This window comes from Acinonyx jubatus, chromosome A1 (assembly GCF_027475565.1).
Source record: "Acinonyx jubatus isolate Ajub_Pintada_27869175 chromosome A1, VMU_Ajub_asm_v1.0, whole genome shotgun sequence".
Classification (NCBI taxonomy): Eukaryota; Metazoa; Chordata; class Mammalia; order Carnivora; family Felidae; genus Acinonyx; species Acinonyx jubatus.
The window spans coordinates 97,648,281-97,664,625 of NC_069380.1; the positions used below are offsets into that span (position 1 = coordinate 97,648,281).

Genomic DNA, 16,345 nt, shown 5'->3' on the forward strand with positions numbered 1-16,345 from the left:
AAATGGAGGTAGCATGCAGATTAAATAGAGTAGTGGCTTCATTATGGATCCCAATAATTGTATCACGGTCCACTAGCTCAGAGTGGAAAGGTGTCTGAGTCCTTATACTCAGCATTGTACAGAATGCTCTAGACTAGAACATTGCAGAGTTAGGTCATTCCATCCCAGTTTTCAGATAAGGAACTAAAACTACATACTCTGTCTGGCCATACACAGTGGATGGCATTCCTGGCCACCTTATACCCGGCAGGACTTGGCTTTGTATGCCTGAAGGCCAGAGTATTGCTTAAGCAGAGGGAGGGTACAACCACTGCCAACTTCTCCTCTCTGACATTATCAAAACCAGTAATTGTTCTCGGTTCACCCTTACTTTCTTGGAAGGAACAAAACAAAAACTAAGACAAAAACTGAGGACCCTTAAACTTCTAAGAACAGCAATTGCCAAATATCTATGAAAATTAATTGGATGCATGAATGAGAAGTTTCAGTGATCTTGGTACTAATAGGGTGTCTTGTTTTCTACTAAATGATCAAGTTTTCCTTGGTTGTGGCTGAATCGCCTTCCAGGGAAAGAGACTGCTAAGCTATTAAACTGTGCAGAGTGGCAAGTGGCCAAGTCTTAAAAACACCTCTTTGGCACATCTGTAACAGTCCTGGAGTATTGAAAGTCTCGGGTTCTCTGTTCACTTGGCCCAGAAGTTTGAAGCTGAGAGGCAGAATGAGATGTCAGGCACAGGTCCCAGGGATTCAGGATGAGTGGAAACTCCTGAGTGGAGGAAAGAGGGTAATTGTTTCAGTATTGCTTCCACATGTGGTGGGGGCAGTTCAGCAGCTCTGGGCTGGGTCAGGTCTTCAAAGCTGGGACCCTGAGATGGGAATGGATGAAGGGTTCTTGGCATGGGTGAACTGAATGTCCAATCTAAGACTTGAGTGAAGCTTGCTTTGGGAAGCAAGAACAATTTAAAAATGTCAGTCTTTAGGAGGGGCCTGGGTGGCTCAGTTCGTTGAGTGTCCGACTTCAGCTTAGGTCATGATTTCACCTTTTGTGAGTTTGAGCCCTGCACCAGGCTCGCTGCTGTCAGCCCTGAACCCTCTTCTGATCCTCTGTCCCTCTCTTTCTGTCCCTTCCCCACTTGTACACACGTTCTCTCTCTCATTGTCAAAAATGAATGCACATTAAAAAATGTTTAAAGATAAAATGTCAATCTCTAAGTGTGAGAAAAAAATCAAGGTATGTGATCCAATTAAAGTCTGTATGGTGGGTACCTATTTTTCCCCCCGGGGCACACCTCTTGGAGGAGAAATAGGGCACAGGTACAGACGACGTGATTGAAGTTGGGCCAGTCACTGTACTTTTTTGCCATCAGTTTCTCCCCAAACAGTGCTGATTCATATGGGGTCTTTCTCTATGTGAATCTGAAAATGATTTTACTTCCTGAAAACACTTTACTTCCATATAAGAAAATTATCATAATATACAGATTTTGTTAGAATAACTTGTTTTAGTGCCACCTGCTGGAAAATCATGGTAATAAGTATAAAAATGTAAGCCTTTTCTATAAAAATGGCACAACTCTGGTAGCAGCTTTGCACCCAACTCAGTCGCAGTGATTGTCTCATGTGTCCATAGCCTAAGCTAGACCTATCAAAGTCGTCTCCTGGGCACTTGCTGTGATGATCTTTTGCTGCAAAAGTTGTGAAAATGTGAGCCTTGACTTACCGGTGACCATGTTTTAACTTTATGTAGGAATGAGCTTAAGACAAAGAATGCACGAAAAGAGGGTGGGATACAGGGACAGAAAGACATAGTCCCAGTGGTCTCAGAATTTCTGACTCCAGTCCTACTCGAAGATATTTCTATCCATACTTTGCTTTGGCTATGAAATAATTTCCTTTGTTCAGTTAAGCAAAAGTTCAGTTTCTGTCACATGGATAAAAAAAAAAGCCAAGTATATATTGACTTTGGATGTCAAATAAAATAAACTGACCACAGTTGGGAAAGAGGGCAAGATTAGATACTTTGAGTTAATCTCGGTTTTTATATTAGAGTCATGTGTGGAGTTAATCTAAAATTGTTCCTGCTAGGACTGTGTCGTGCTAAACCTAGTCGTACATATCCTCCATAGTGTAGAGTTGTGCCTAAAGTAGCCATTTAAAAAAAAAAATTGTTGAATTAAAGTCCGTTGACTTTAAAGACTTCCATTGAAACTTCCAGATCACGTTTGTTAAACCAGTATGCGTTTATCTATAGTAGGTAGACATCATGCCAAAAGCAGTTGATAAAAAGGAGGCATTTCTCCAGACAAATGGAGACCACTCCACAAAATGTATGAGTCAACACAGAGTTCTAGCTCTTAATTTGTATTCCCTAGATATGAAACATTGATGTACCATTTAACTGCCCAAGGCCTTGGTTTTCTCACCTATAACATAAAAAGATAGAACTAGATGATCTTTAAGGCTTACTCTGGAAAAAAAAAAAAAACTCAAGTTTTCTTTTAATCTCTCCAACCAATGATTTTCAGAATGTGGTCCCTTTCCAGCTGCCTAGAAACATGTTAAAGTCAAATTTCAGACCCCACCCCAGACCTACTGGATCAGACACCCTGGAGGTAGGATGTAGTAATCAGTGCTTTAACCAGTTTGAGAACCACTGCCCAGACATATGCAATATACTAATTTAATAGTCAACATATATATGGAGAACTTTCCTAATTTCTCTCAGCTGTGTTTCAGTGACAACATTTTGTCCTTTAGACATCCGTGTCCTTCTCCACCACACTCCTCCTCAGTCCCCCAGTGAAAACTGTTTTGGTCAGAGCAGTGTCGCCATTCTTTTTTTTTTTTACATTTTCAAATATCTCTAATAACTTTATTAGATTTTCCAAACAAAAAATAAGTTCCTGCAAAAGAAAAAGAAAAAGTCAAAGCATTAAAAGCGATGTTATATTATGCATATCATCCTTTTTTGAGAATCGATAAGCATTGTTAAGGTAATGAGAATCCATAAGATCTACTGCCAACAAAATGGAACACGGTATTTTGGAATATTCTTGAACTCTTTGTGATTTAAAAATTATGTCAGTGTCATAACATTTCCTACAGGTTAATTATTAGGGACCCTTCGCAATAGATTACACACACACACACACGCTCAAGAAAACTGATAACTGCTTGTAACTAAAAAAACAACCACTAGATGATCTCCTATAATTATCCAATCCTTCTTGCTGCAAATCCCAGAAAATATAGATAAAGAGACAGAAAGAATAAAATGCTGGGTACACGACCACTTCTGTGAATAAGGCTTTCCTTTTTTGTGTGTGTATCTAAGTGATGAGGTTTGAGTTATGTACCCATTTGCAGCTAGTGCTAGTACATAAACAAATTTATGGACAGATTGATAGTAAATTTTACTATGTGTCACTTTGCGGTGTGGTCCCCATAATTTGGCTTTAAAACTTCATATATGAACCTCTGAGAGAGTCCAGGGTAAGCCAAAGGAATAAATTATGTTTTTTCCGTAAGTGTAAAAAAAAAAAAAAAAAAAAAAAAGTAAATAGACTTTATGTGTCCTTTTCATTCTGCTTCCTTCTCTTCAAATTTTTTAACTCTCTTTGTAAGAATTTCTTCTTTAGGCATATTTTACCCATACCTGTTTAATAACTGGAAGATCGTGGTAGCCACCCCTGGTGGGTCCTACCAGCTTTCTAGTTTGGATTTGGAAGTCCCCTTTCACTTGACTTTGTATTATATTCAAATACAGATCTAGACAGGTGACAGCCATTATTTAAGAATAAATTGTGCTATGGATATGGATGGTATGTTTTAGAGCAATAATTATGATTTGATTTTGAGCCAGAATAGTTTAGTTCATTAATACTAATGGATATCTTAGGACAACAGATTTATTTTTTTTTTTATCTTTAGTGAAGGAGATTCAGAGTAGCATGGATATATTCTTAAGTTGTAAGAGTATTCTTTTGTCAGTGGAAAAGAAAACATCCCTTCTTTTCCTCCTCTCCAATGTTCTTGACACTTTGAGTTTTGTGGGCTTCTGTATCTACCTGCCTACAACTGAGAGTCAACAATTCAAAGCTAGAGAAAAAGCATTTTTCCTTTTTTTTTTCTTATGCTCTCCTGCCATTTCTGACCATTTATCTTTATTCACATATAAAATAAAGTTATCATTAAAGATCAGAAATTTCCAGTAGGAGAGTTTGTAAACCTGATAAAATTATTTTTACTGTTACATCTTTATAAAGAACCTGCAGAGATAAAGGAACTTAGAAAAAAGAAAAGATCTCTTCTCCCTACCTCAGAAACGTTGAGCATATTGCTTATTGAACACTTCTAATTATTTCTTCCTTTTTCTCCTCTCCAATTTTCTTACTGCACACTGGTTCTTTTATTCTTTCCTTATTTTAATTGTCTCCCAGCAGCTCCTGCTGAGACATCCTATCTACATTTCTATCTTTTTCTTCCGGTGCGTCTTTTTTCCATATTCATATGTGACTTCCAATGATTTTGTCAGGGGAAGGTATTCAGAATTAAGACAGTGATCGATTACGGAGGGCTTAAGGAAGTCAGAAGGGGAGAAGTGCCAAGATTTTTTTCATCTAAAGAGGCTTGTTGGGACAACCTAGGGTGTGAGAAGCAAAAAACAAGGGCCCTGCTAAGGCATGGCCAAAATGGGAAGCCTATTAAAATAATGATTTGGAGTAGTGTGCACTGAAGACAATAAAGTAAAACCATCCTGCGAGGTCAGTAGCTAATAGCCCATGGGTTTGTTACTAAGGGAATTAAAACTTTAGCTAATGAGAATGGGAGCCACCTACTGAGAATGAGACTGAAGGCTTCCTATTAGCTCTCCTCCCTGGATCCTTTTGGCAGAACAGTCAGAAAGTTATTTCCTATTTAGTAGCGAAAGGCTTGAAATGGAGATTAAAAAAAAAAAAAATGATGGGGGAAAAAAAAAGTTGGAGGCAAACTCTTCTTATTCAGCTCTTTCAAGAGGAGATCCAGACAGCGTATCTACCCAAACATACATCAGCATAGGTCATGAAAACAGAAAGAATAGTGAGAGAGAGAGAGAGAGAGAGAGAGAGAGAGGACCTGTCCCAGATAAGTACAGCCAAGATGACTCAGTCTCCCTGAGGGATTTTTGGTGTGGGGACGTGAAATTAATACATCCGCTATTAGTTTTGTGGAATCAGCAGGACTAGGCAACCTCGTTCAAGAACTGTGGCTGCATTTCATTATTCCACGGGTGAGGGGTCTTCGTGCACATTTCTCTCTCTCTCTCTGTCTCTCTCTCTTTTCCTGCAGAAGTAGGAACACCTCTGTGTAACTCCTAGATCAACTAGGAGAATGATTGGAGGCCTTCTGAACATACTTGGGTCCTCGATAAACACTTACGGTCGCTTTACTGTCCCTAAACGCAACTCCTGGCCCTGCGGGGGGAGGGGGGGTTCTTTCCATTTTGTCCTAAAGTGTGGTGGGGAACCAGGGCTCTGCTAGCGGGGGAGAAGGAAGGAAGCCGGCTAGGTGTGAGAAGACCCCCCCCCCACCCCCACCCCCAGCCGGCTGCGGAGACGAGGGCATTTCAGGATGACGGCCAGGGCCGGGCAGGGCGCGGACTTGTGTCCCTGCTCGCGGACGCCCGCGTGCCGGGCGAGAGCTCCCGGAGCGCCGGGCCGCGGGGACTGCAGCTGACGGCCCGGGGCGCGGCGGCCGGGCGGCCGTCTCCGCGGGCGGGGAGCGAGCGCGTGTGTGCGCGAGAGCGGCGGGCGGCGGCGGGAGGAGGCGCAGGCGCGCTGCTCGCCCGTCTGCAGCCCCGCGCCCAGCGCCGCGTCTCGGGGAGTTGATGGCAGCACCACGGTGCGGCCGCCCTGCCGAGCGCCGAGCGCAGCCACCCGCCGCTGCCCGGGGAGCGTCCAAGATGCGGGGGGCTCGTGGCGGCAGCGGCCGCAGCAGCGCCAGGGACGGGGGCGCGCAGCAGCCTCCGCTCGCCCGCCTGTGCTGACCTGCCTCGCCTGCCCCCAGAGAATGTCAGCCAAGTCCAAGGGGACCCCCTCCTCGTCCTGTCCAGCCGAGGGACCGCCGGCAGCCTCCAAAACCAAGGTGAAGGAACAGATCAAGATCATCGTGGAGGATCTGGAATTAGTACTGGGCGACCTGAAGGACGTGGCCAAGGAACTTAAGGAGGTGAGAGGCGCGGGGGTGGGGAAGGAGTTCGTCACCTTTCGCCCCCTCGGGGTTCCGGTCCGGTTCTCAGTGGGGACCGCCAGATTTCTTAACTCCTAGCAAACTATAGAAGGACGCCTGCAGACGGACTTTCCTTGCTCCGGCGACTCCTGAAAAGAGTTGCTGCACTTTTTTTTTTTTTTTTTTCCTTTTTAATCAGGAAGAAATCAACTAGTGTTTTAATCGATGGACCTGGGATCGTGGGAAGGGCGAACGCGTGCGTGTCTCTGTATCTGTGCGTGTATTGTCGGGAAAGGGGGGCTCACTGGGGGTGTGTCGACAGAGGAAGAAATGAGCAGCCCGGTCGGAGCGTGCAAAATGCTCCTGTCCTGCCCTCTTGCTCCCCCAGAGTCCTTTGGCAAGTCGCTCCTTGCCTGGCAGCCTCCCCAAGCCGGGGCTGGAGGGGGGCCGGGTTCCGGGCCCTGGGCCAGGCCGGGGAGGGCAGCCTGGGGGAAGCTCGGCTCTGGCTCCCCGCCCCGCCTCCCGAGCTGCGCTGGGTGGAAGGCGACCGGGGCTGCAGGCAGGGCAGCCCAGACTTGGGGATGGAGACGGGGGTCTGGGACTTTCTCACTTTCGCAGTTCCTGAAGCATCCCCTGCCTTCCTAACGTCGCTCCCCGTAACTCCAGGCCTTCCCGCCACCCCACCTCCTGCGTTGCCCCCATCTTGTAGCCGCTTGGCTTTGAACCGGGGGAGCGGGGCGCGTGGGTGAGCGTGTGCGCGTGTGTGGTGTGTGTGCACCGGGGTCCTGCCACTTGGCGTCCTGGCTCTTGCCAACCGGACTGTTTGGGTTCTTTCCCGCTGCCCCTTCACCCTCACCCTCTGTTCCACTTCTGGCCTCCCACCCCTACCCCTGTGATCAGGATTGAAAGCAGCCGGGGAGGTGTCGGGGCTGAGGCTGCGTAACTCCGGCTGCTGCTCCAGGCGAGGGGGGTGGGGGAGGGGTGGGGTCGCCCGCGAGCCCGGCCGGGCGGCAGCTGGTGGCTTCGCGGAGCTGGTGGCCGAGTCCCAGCCCGCTGTTCATCTCCCTAAGGACGGCTGGTGCGGTTCTCGGTCCGGGCGTCCGCACCCGCAGTTGTGCGAGAGCTCAGACTGTAACTTCTAAGGTGGTGGCCGCGGCGGGAAGTGAAGGAGTGGGGCAGACGCGAGGTCCAAAATTGTATTCCTGTTCATGAGGCCAAGTGGGAGGAGACTGAGGGTTGTTTGGATGTCTGGCCTCCAGAGATTAACCTCCTGCATCCAATTTCCAATCCAAACGTGAGGAAAGAGACCCTCCCCTCTCCCCCACAGCCCAACTCCCTTTCTCCCCCGATTTCCCATTACCTCTAGGAACTGAACTCCGCGCGTTACCGAATGAAAATCTGTTAAAATGGCCCATTCATTGGCAGGGTTCGGTTTGCCGGTGGCACATGCCATTTCTCTAGGTTGTTCCATAGAGCATAATTGCCACTGAGGTCCTGAGAGTGGAGATTGATACAGATGATCGGTGCAAGGATCTAACTTGTTCGTGTTTGCAGGGCTTTTCTGGGATCATTGCTTCACAACTGGTTGACAGATGGCGAGGTTATGCATTGACATTCAAGTCTAAAGATGCTGTTCGTTTCTTTGTTATTCTTTTATTTGACGTCTTTGGCAGGCTGTGTTTTCATCTGAAACATTATGGCGTTTTAAAAAATGAACAAATTTGGGCATGTTCCTTTTGGCAAAATTTTGTAGTAGTTGAGGTTTCTACGGTAGGAAGTGTGGGAAACCTTTATCAGCAAAGTCATGTGTTTACTGGCAAGGCAGGAGGCTGGAATTGAGAAAAAAGGCAGTCAAAAGTCTGCATTTATGGGCACATGCTTCCTTATGTTACGATGTGTCACTCCACTGTCTATTTTAGACAGAATAAATAAAGAGGAACTGCACATGGGCCTGGTTCTGCTTTGCCTCATTATTCTATAGGCTTTTGGAGACCAGATAGATCTACATTGAAACTTTTAACCTCCCTAAGACTCTTGATTAGGATCCCAAAGAAGGAAATCAGAAAATTTGTGGGTCTCTCTTTCCCTCTTTCTGTGTCTTCATTTATTTGAGGCTTTATAAGGGAAAAAAAACAAAAACAGGTAATTTATTAGGAGTATGGGAAAACGTAAATAATGTACAACCAAGTAAATGAAAGGATCTATCTTCCAGACAGATCCAGAAATAAAATTTTGACTTAATGCTTTGGAATCTTTGATTGGTTGCCAGGGCCTTTTGTGTAAAAATCTTACCCTGAGAGTGAAATTTATGAATGATAAATGATGTCGTGGGATTGTTAATTACTTCTGTGAGGCTATCATCATCCTAGGTTTACGCATGGAGTTGTATATGCTAAGGCTGAATCTCAGAGCATTGGTCATTTATGTAATGTGAATGATAGTTATTTTGAGAACAAATATTTATAGGGCATGTTTAACCTATGACATCTTGCAGTTGTCCAGCATTTATCTTTTGAAGATAATACTGCACATGTGATCGAACATATCTTTGATGTAGTTTTGTATGGAGGAGTAACTTAAAACTGTAAAATTGCAAACCTTGTTGGTCTCTAGATCTGTGACTTGTAAACATGAATTTCACTGTTCATCATTGGTTAGATTCAGTATTCTGGCAGTTTATCATTGGTATATATTGAACATAAACTGTTATATTTAGAATCTAATTCTTTTATTGTCAATGGTATGCCTTTAGGCCATACTCTATCTTGATATAAATTGGCCATGAGTTCTTATTAACTCGGAACAGAAATTAGAAATAAAAACAGTGATTATGACTAGATCACTTTATCAGTCACCATATGGTATTTGTTTTTCTTTTCTGCTTTTTCTATTCTAAAAGGCAATATTCTTTTTTGAATATTCCATTTTTATTCTTACATAAACTCTGCACCAACAATACTGGACCTGTGTTGGAGGTTATTTTGAAATTGCTTTTCTTTTCAGAAGTTTTCTGGACTTGAGTCATTTGAAAATTCAGGTATTGGAGTAGGTTCGAACATAGTAGTGACTGCTTGAAACACGTTACTAATTAGGACAAAACTATGATGAGTGTCTTCTATGATTAGTTATTTACTGATCATTGCTTCATCATTTATAATTGGATTATATCTTGGAAGAAAAGGAACAGGATTTCTGGAAACTCTAAGGGCAGTTTTATTCTACCCTCGGTATTCAGTAAAATCTTAAATGATTTTCAGAAATAATGAGGATCTTTTGATCTTCTATAGTATAATGGAAAAGCCTTATGCATAATTCAGTGTATTTACTGAGTACCTACTATGTGCCAAGTACTGTATTATCTTTTCATGGCTACCAAGAAGAAGAATTTATAGTTTCTGGTCTCAGTGACCTCAAAACATCAGTTTGGGATGCATTTTAACTGTCTTTGAACATCACTAGTGTAAAAAGGCATTATTACTGCTTTTAGTGGCCACTCTCACTCTGATCTAATGGGCTTGAGAATAAAGAGCAGAATTGAGAATAAGAATTAGTGTGTGTAGATTTATACAATGATATTTGCTGTGTACTTAGTAATGTAGCAAGACTTTGGTGAAGAATGTCAAAGCTTAAAAAGGATGATAAGACAGAATTTTAAGGACCTTACAATTTATTCAGATTGTCATGATTGACACAAATGGATCAATGCCACAAACAGGAGATCACCTATCCAAGTCTTGAAACTGGATGTATTGAGTTTTTCATGAGGGATTAATCCTTTGGGGGGATGAAGAGTCAAAACAGAAGATTTTAGATCTTTGAGATGTGGTTACAATTTGAATAAGTAGAGAGGAGAAGAAATTAACAGGAAATAGCATTAGGATACAATATTAATCCATGATGCTTTTTTCTACACACTGGAAAAAAGAAAATAGTGGTGAAACTGGAGTTTTAGGGATAAAATTAGCCATCATTGGTTTATTAGGTGTGGGCATATACTTTTTTTATATTAAGAAAAATAGAAAAAAAACTACTTTTTAAAAATAGTTGTCAAATAATCTGACATCTTTGGGTATCGCTTTGCCTATTATTTTATGAAGATCTCACTGGTAAATTGTTTTGCATCAAATACTGTTGTTAATATGGTATCACAGATCTTGTTAGAAAGACACTGAAATACGTAGTAAAGAACCTTTTGATTTGGAAACAAAATTCGTTGCTGCTTTAGCTATATTCTCATTTAGTTTAGACTCATTATAATTTTGCACTTTTTTGCCATGTTTCACTTTATAATGTGAAGTGATAAGGCTGCTAATAGGTTGAATATATGCATATGTTACATATTTGTTTAATGAGTATAATTTATTAAATTTAAATATTTGATAAATATGATTATATATGTGTATTTAGATACACACATTATATATATATATACACATATATACATATGTATACATATATAATTTATCTATTTATCTATTTATTTATTGCTAAGCCTTTTAAGTAGATATGTCTCTCATAGAGAACCCAGTTAAGATGAGTTATTCTTTCTGCACCCTGGAATCACTTAGTGACTGGACTACTTAGGTGGGAAGCTATGTCAGTAGTGTGACTGTGGACTGGAAAGCACTCATGATTTTTCTTATGAGGTCATAAATAGAAATAAATTAAACTTAAGTTTAATTTTGAAAAGTTTGGAACCCCACTGGAAACGGTCCATTTGGACACTGAGGGAAACAGAATTGACAGAATTAACAATTACCTGCAAAATATTTTTGTTCTTTGGGGTACCTGGGTGGCTCAGTCGGTTAAGCACCCGACTTCAGTTCAGGTCATGATCTCCTGGTCTGTGGGTTTGAGCCCAGCATCGGGCTCTGTGCTGACAGCTAGGAGCCTGGAGCCTACTTCAGATTCTGTCTCCCTCTCTCTTTCCTCTCCATCCCTGTTCGTGCTCTGTCTCTCTGTGTCTCTCAAAAATAAACACTAAAAAAAAAATTTTTAATATTTTGGTTTTTAAATGTTTTCCTCTTTTCAGATGGCTTATTCACATCAAGTTCTGTAGTTTATTGCTCTAGGAAATCCTACCAAATATTTTTTGGTTAATAAGTCCATGCATGTAAAATTCATTACTAGAATAAATTATAGAGAATGATCTCTGGAATATTTTCCAAGTTCTAAAGTTGTGAATGAATGAAATTTCATAGTTCTATCAGTTGTACCAATAACTATACTTTTACGACACTATGCAACAGTCCGACTCCTTAAACTCAAGTATATTTACAAAATACTAAAATGGTTTTTTATTTTTCTTGTCTTAAGCATGACGGCTTAGCATGTTACTGGAAGAACGAATGGTTCTGAGAAAATAAAGATAACCAATAACCATGTTTCACTGTCTCTATTTTCTATGCATTAAAGCCATTCAACACTCAAGGAATTAGCTGATAAGAAACTCAAGCAACCTTAAACCAATAAATAGATAATGTGCTTCAGGCAATAGTGAACTAAATAGATAATAAAACCAATGCAATAGGTTTCATGTTTACCTGGATTATGTTTTTTCTACCTTTGCTGTTTTGAGGATCTCAGGTATTTAAATCAAAATGTAGCAAAAGAGATAGAATTGCAAGTTTGAGTAAAACATATTTTATCAAACAAATTAAAGTACAGATCCTTCCATGGAACTAGTTCATGAAAAATTTTGTGGGCAATTTTTGGGAATTAGAGGGCTCAAATTCTAATAGGCGCTAATTCAGTGCTGTTTGAAATGTGTGTAACCTACCTCATGCCGAAAATAGATTAGTAAACAACAAACAGTACTTTTTTTCTTTTAAAAAAGCTTAAAATTTATTTATGTATTTTATTAAGACTTTGTGGGGTTTTTTTAATCCAACTTAGGCTCACAGCAAAGTTGAGGTGAAGGCGCAGATTTCTGGATACCTCCTGTCTCCACACAATGCATTGTGTCCCCCATTATCAACATCCCCCACTGGAGTGGTGAATTTCTTAACAACTGATGAAGCTCTACTGACACATCATCATCACCCAAAGTCCACAGTTCATAACATGGCTCCTTCTTGGTGGTGTGCAACTTTGGGTTTGGAAAAATGCATAAGGATGCGTGTCCATCTTATGGTATCATACAGAGTATTTTTATGGCCCTAAAAATGTTCCGCGCTCTACTTACACATCCCTTCCCTAAACCCAACGCCATGGGTACTTTGTTTTAAAGAACTAATTTCATTTGTTTTTCTCATTTCAGAAGCAATAGAGTATATGAATATCATAGAAAGTTTGGAAAAAACTAAAAATTACACAGAAAATTAAAATTATCTTTAATGTCAAATAGAAACAGATATGTTAAACACTTTGCTATATTTCCTTTCAGTCGTTTTGTATGCATATTTTTAACGTAGATGAAGTCATAAAATTATGAAATTTTATGCAGTGATATTTTTTGCTTTCTTAAGGAGTATTAGATCATAATGATTATATAGATCTGCTGTAAGTTACTGTATAAATCCTCGAATGTTGGACATTCTATCAATTTATGAATTTTTGTGATTGTTAAATATCACTAAAAAATTTTAAACTGCTCTGGCAATGAAAACTGCTAAGAGCTAGATTTTTACTCTCCGCCTTAGTACTCTTTAAGTATATTTAGTTATATTAAATCTTCTAATACTCAAAACAGGCATATGAGAAAGGTACTACCGTTATGCCATATTTACAGATGAGAAAACAGAGGCCAGAGATAAGTCATTTGCCCAAGGTCACTTGGGAGACTTCAATGCCAGGCATTTTAGTGCTAGAGCCCAGACATTTAACCACTAAGTTCTATGACTTTTCCTAATTTGTTGTTGTTGTTTACATTTTCTTAGAAGTCAAGAGTGTAAAAGTGTTTGAGATTTTGATCCATATTAACAGTTTTCCGGGGAATTTTTACAAATTTTTACTCCCAGCAGCATTATATATAGACAGTGTTTCTTTTCTTCTTTCTTTAGGTAAAATTAACATACAACGTTATATTAGTGCCAGATATACAATGTAATGATTCAACAGTTCTGTAAGTTTCTCAGTGCTCATCAAGATAAATTTACTCTTAATCCCCTTCATCTATCTCACCTATCCCCTCACCCCTCTCCCCTCTGGCAACCACTGTGTATTTAAAGAGTGTGTTCTTTTGTTTGTCTTATTTGCTTTCTTTGTTTTTTGTTCTGTTTCTTAAATTCCACCTATGTGCAAAATCATAGGGTATTTGTCTTTCTCTGACTTTTCACTTAGCATTATGGACCTCCAGTTCCGTCCATGTTGCAAATCACAAGATTTCATTCTTTTTATGGCTGAATAGTATTCCACAGCATATATATCCCACATCTTCTTTATCCACTCATCTATCAGACACTGCTTTTTTAAATTTTATGTGAAGCTAATAAATCTTTTTATTTTTATTTTGTAGTTAATTATTAATTTGTGGTAACAGTCATTGGTTTTGTGACTTGGCACTCAATTTTGGGCACCAGTCTCAAGTCAGAATTAACAGTGAGTTGATTAGACCTTGAAATTTGCATCATCCAAATAAATATGTGCTGCAGAATTAATCTTGGCCTATTTAGTATTAAAAAATGTTAATAAAATACTACTTAGTTTTTTTATATTATGACAGCAAATAAAGGAGCAACTAATACGGGAGCTTACTGATATATAGTATTGTGTGCTGCTGTTTCAAATTAATTGGAAAACTTTTATTTTCTTTTGATGCTATCAAATGGTCTCAGAAGGGATGCATTATCCTTAAGTTTTCTGAGATGTTTGGAGTTTCATAGCATTCTGCTATGACTGATGAAGAGAAAAGCTTGTTTAACTCTCTACTAGACACAAACTTATTGACCCGACTAAAAGGTCACGTGTATTTTTATAATTAGATTTCTCATGTTATTTTTGGTGATGTCGATTGTAAGCCACCCCTCTTCCCATGTACATAAGGGATACAAGAAATAACCTTTTTCTAAAATCTTGTTTTTTTACCAATATAATATTAATAGAAATGTTTTCATTTTATGCAAAGTTAGTTCATTAGGAAGAACTGCTTTAAACTAAAATTTCCTGTAAGATCTGGGAACCTAGAGTAAGTGCTTCTTTGGCACTAAGTGCTAGAAAGTAACATTAATTAAAAGGAGGAAATAGACATATCTAGGTACTGTCCCAGCAAAGCACACTCACAAGGTGGCCTGTCAACTCAGGACAGATGTAGCCTTACATGGCATTTTTATTTTTGAGAATGAAAGAAGATGCAGATTCTAAAGGAAGTGAGCTTCTAGACCCCGCTCTAGGTAAAAACATTGCCAATTTGAAGACAGAACTTATATTTAAGATTTTTGTCTTCTCGCTGCTTTGCAAATGCTACTTCAAATTGGCATTTGGGATAAATGCTTACTTGTAGAATAATTGAAGTGAGCCAAATTACATACCTGTGCCCAATGAGTCAGTTATTATCGTGTTTGGCACACTATAAACAGATTCTCAGCTACAGATAATGTGCGCCATACTTGCTTAGAGAAAACAAATTTAATGATTTCCAACAGGTTCCCTTCTCTAGTACTACACAAAAGCTGACAGGTATGTTGGCCTTTATTTGCCTCTTGCCTAGTATCAAATCTTATCCTAAGATTTCCAACTGTATTCATGCTGTGGAAAAATAACAAGTTAATATCTATATCTATCTATCTATCTATCTATCTATCTATCTATCTATCTATCGATATATATCTATACATCGATAGATATAGATACATATCAAACTAATTACCTTGTATCAGTGATTCTTAATTTTTCCTCCCATATAACAGAGCCCTTTGAAAGTTGGACAAAATCATGGATATTTCTCCTGGAACAAAAGCTCACAAGAAAATAAGGTTTCACAGATACTGAGGGAATCTTGGGTAGGTGAGAACAACTCTGGTAATGAGACAAAACAAATGATTGCTTGTGTGTTTTGTTTTCATTTTTAATTTTCAGGTAGTTACGTGAAACTCAGCTCTGTAATTTTCAAGATCAAAAGTCCTGGGTATATAAAAAGAAAACAAAAGAAATACTGATGGCTGTAATCTGATGGTTTTTGTGCCAGGGAGCAAATGGGTAGTTTATCCACAGTTTACTTCAGATACACACACACACACACACACACACACACACACACACACTTCACTACTCTCCCCAGAGTATAGAAAGCTTATGTGTCTAAAGGTTATGTGACAGATATATCATACGCAGGACAAAATGTTTCCAGAACTTATTGTAAATTAAGCAAATTCTCTTAAAACTGGTCCCAAAAAAGTATTTTTCCTTCCCTGTATGACATTATTTCATGAAGTAAGAAAGATTTATTGAATACTTGGTTTATGTAAGACACTATGCTGTAGACGATGAAGCATACAATCATGAATAAGCTTAAGGGACTACACCTGAAGAAGGTCATCTATCATAGGGAACCACCTCTTCCAGCGTGAAAGAAGGCTCTCTAAAGCAATGTGGAATGTGTAAAGGGCCATAATGTTAATTCTAGAATGAAGAATGATGGGAGAAACATTCATGTCACTTACCATTTTAATTGATTTCTTTCTGCTTAGGACACTGCTTAGTAAAATGTGTGGTAACTCCTGTAATGATACCTAATAATTTGGGGATATGAGCACAAGCCTTTCCAATTCATACGTTTGTCGCTTGGTTATTCCACGTTAGAACAGTATTCTTGGATATGATGTTAATATATTATAACATCTCAATTCACATTACAAACACCAGAAATCTCTGTGTGAGACAAATCTCTCCCAGTGTTCTCCATTGCCAAGTAAACATGTATGTGGTTGGAAACAATCAGCAGCCAGTTACTGTTCTCTGTAAAATTTGTTAAAATAAATCATTAATATTTTACATACATTGGGGTAACCAAACTTATGTTAGTATGTAATTTAAACATTTTAATTAAATTTCAGTAAAACAGCTAAAAACTGTGACCATGGCTGAAAAAGCTATCTGGGTAACCATTTCTTTTTTACTTTTGATGATAGTGATAAAACAATAATTGAAAATAACTTGTGATTTTTTTTATTAAAAAATTGTTAATGTTTATTTTTGATAG

The 16,345-nt window shown here is 39.6% G+C and overlaps 1 protein-coding gene across 5 annotated transcripts in view; it reads left to right on the plus strand.

The window, feature by feature from the left end:
- The window catches only part of PRR16 (proline rich 16), a 669,457-nt gene that overhangs the window by 364,732 nt on the left and 288,380 nt on the right, over positions 1–16,345 (plus strand). For 2 of the 5 annotated variants that reach the window (XR_003426475.2, XM_015072424.3), the window contains exon 1: positions 5,622–6,207. The exons of 2 other annotated variants lie outside the window; for them this stretch is intronic. Coding sequence is in view for 1 of the 3 variants with exons in the window: in XM_015072424.3 (XP_014927910.3) it covers positions 6,049–6,207 (159 nt within the window). In the remaining 2 variants the exon portion in view is untranslated. Of the gene's footprint in view, positions 1–5,621; positions 6,208–16,345 lie in introns of those variants that run through there. One more of the 5 variants, XM_027076840.2, reaches the window with a different exon arrangement.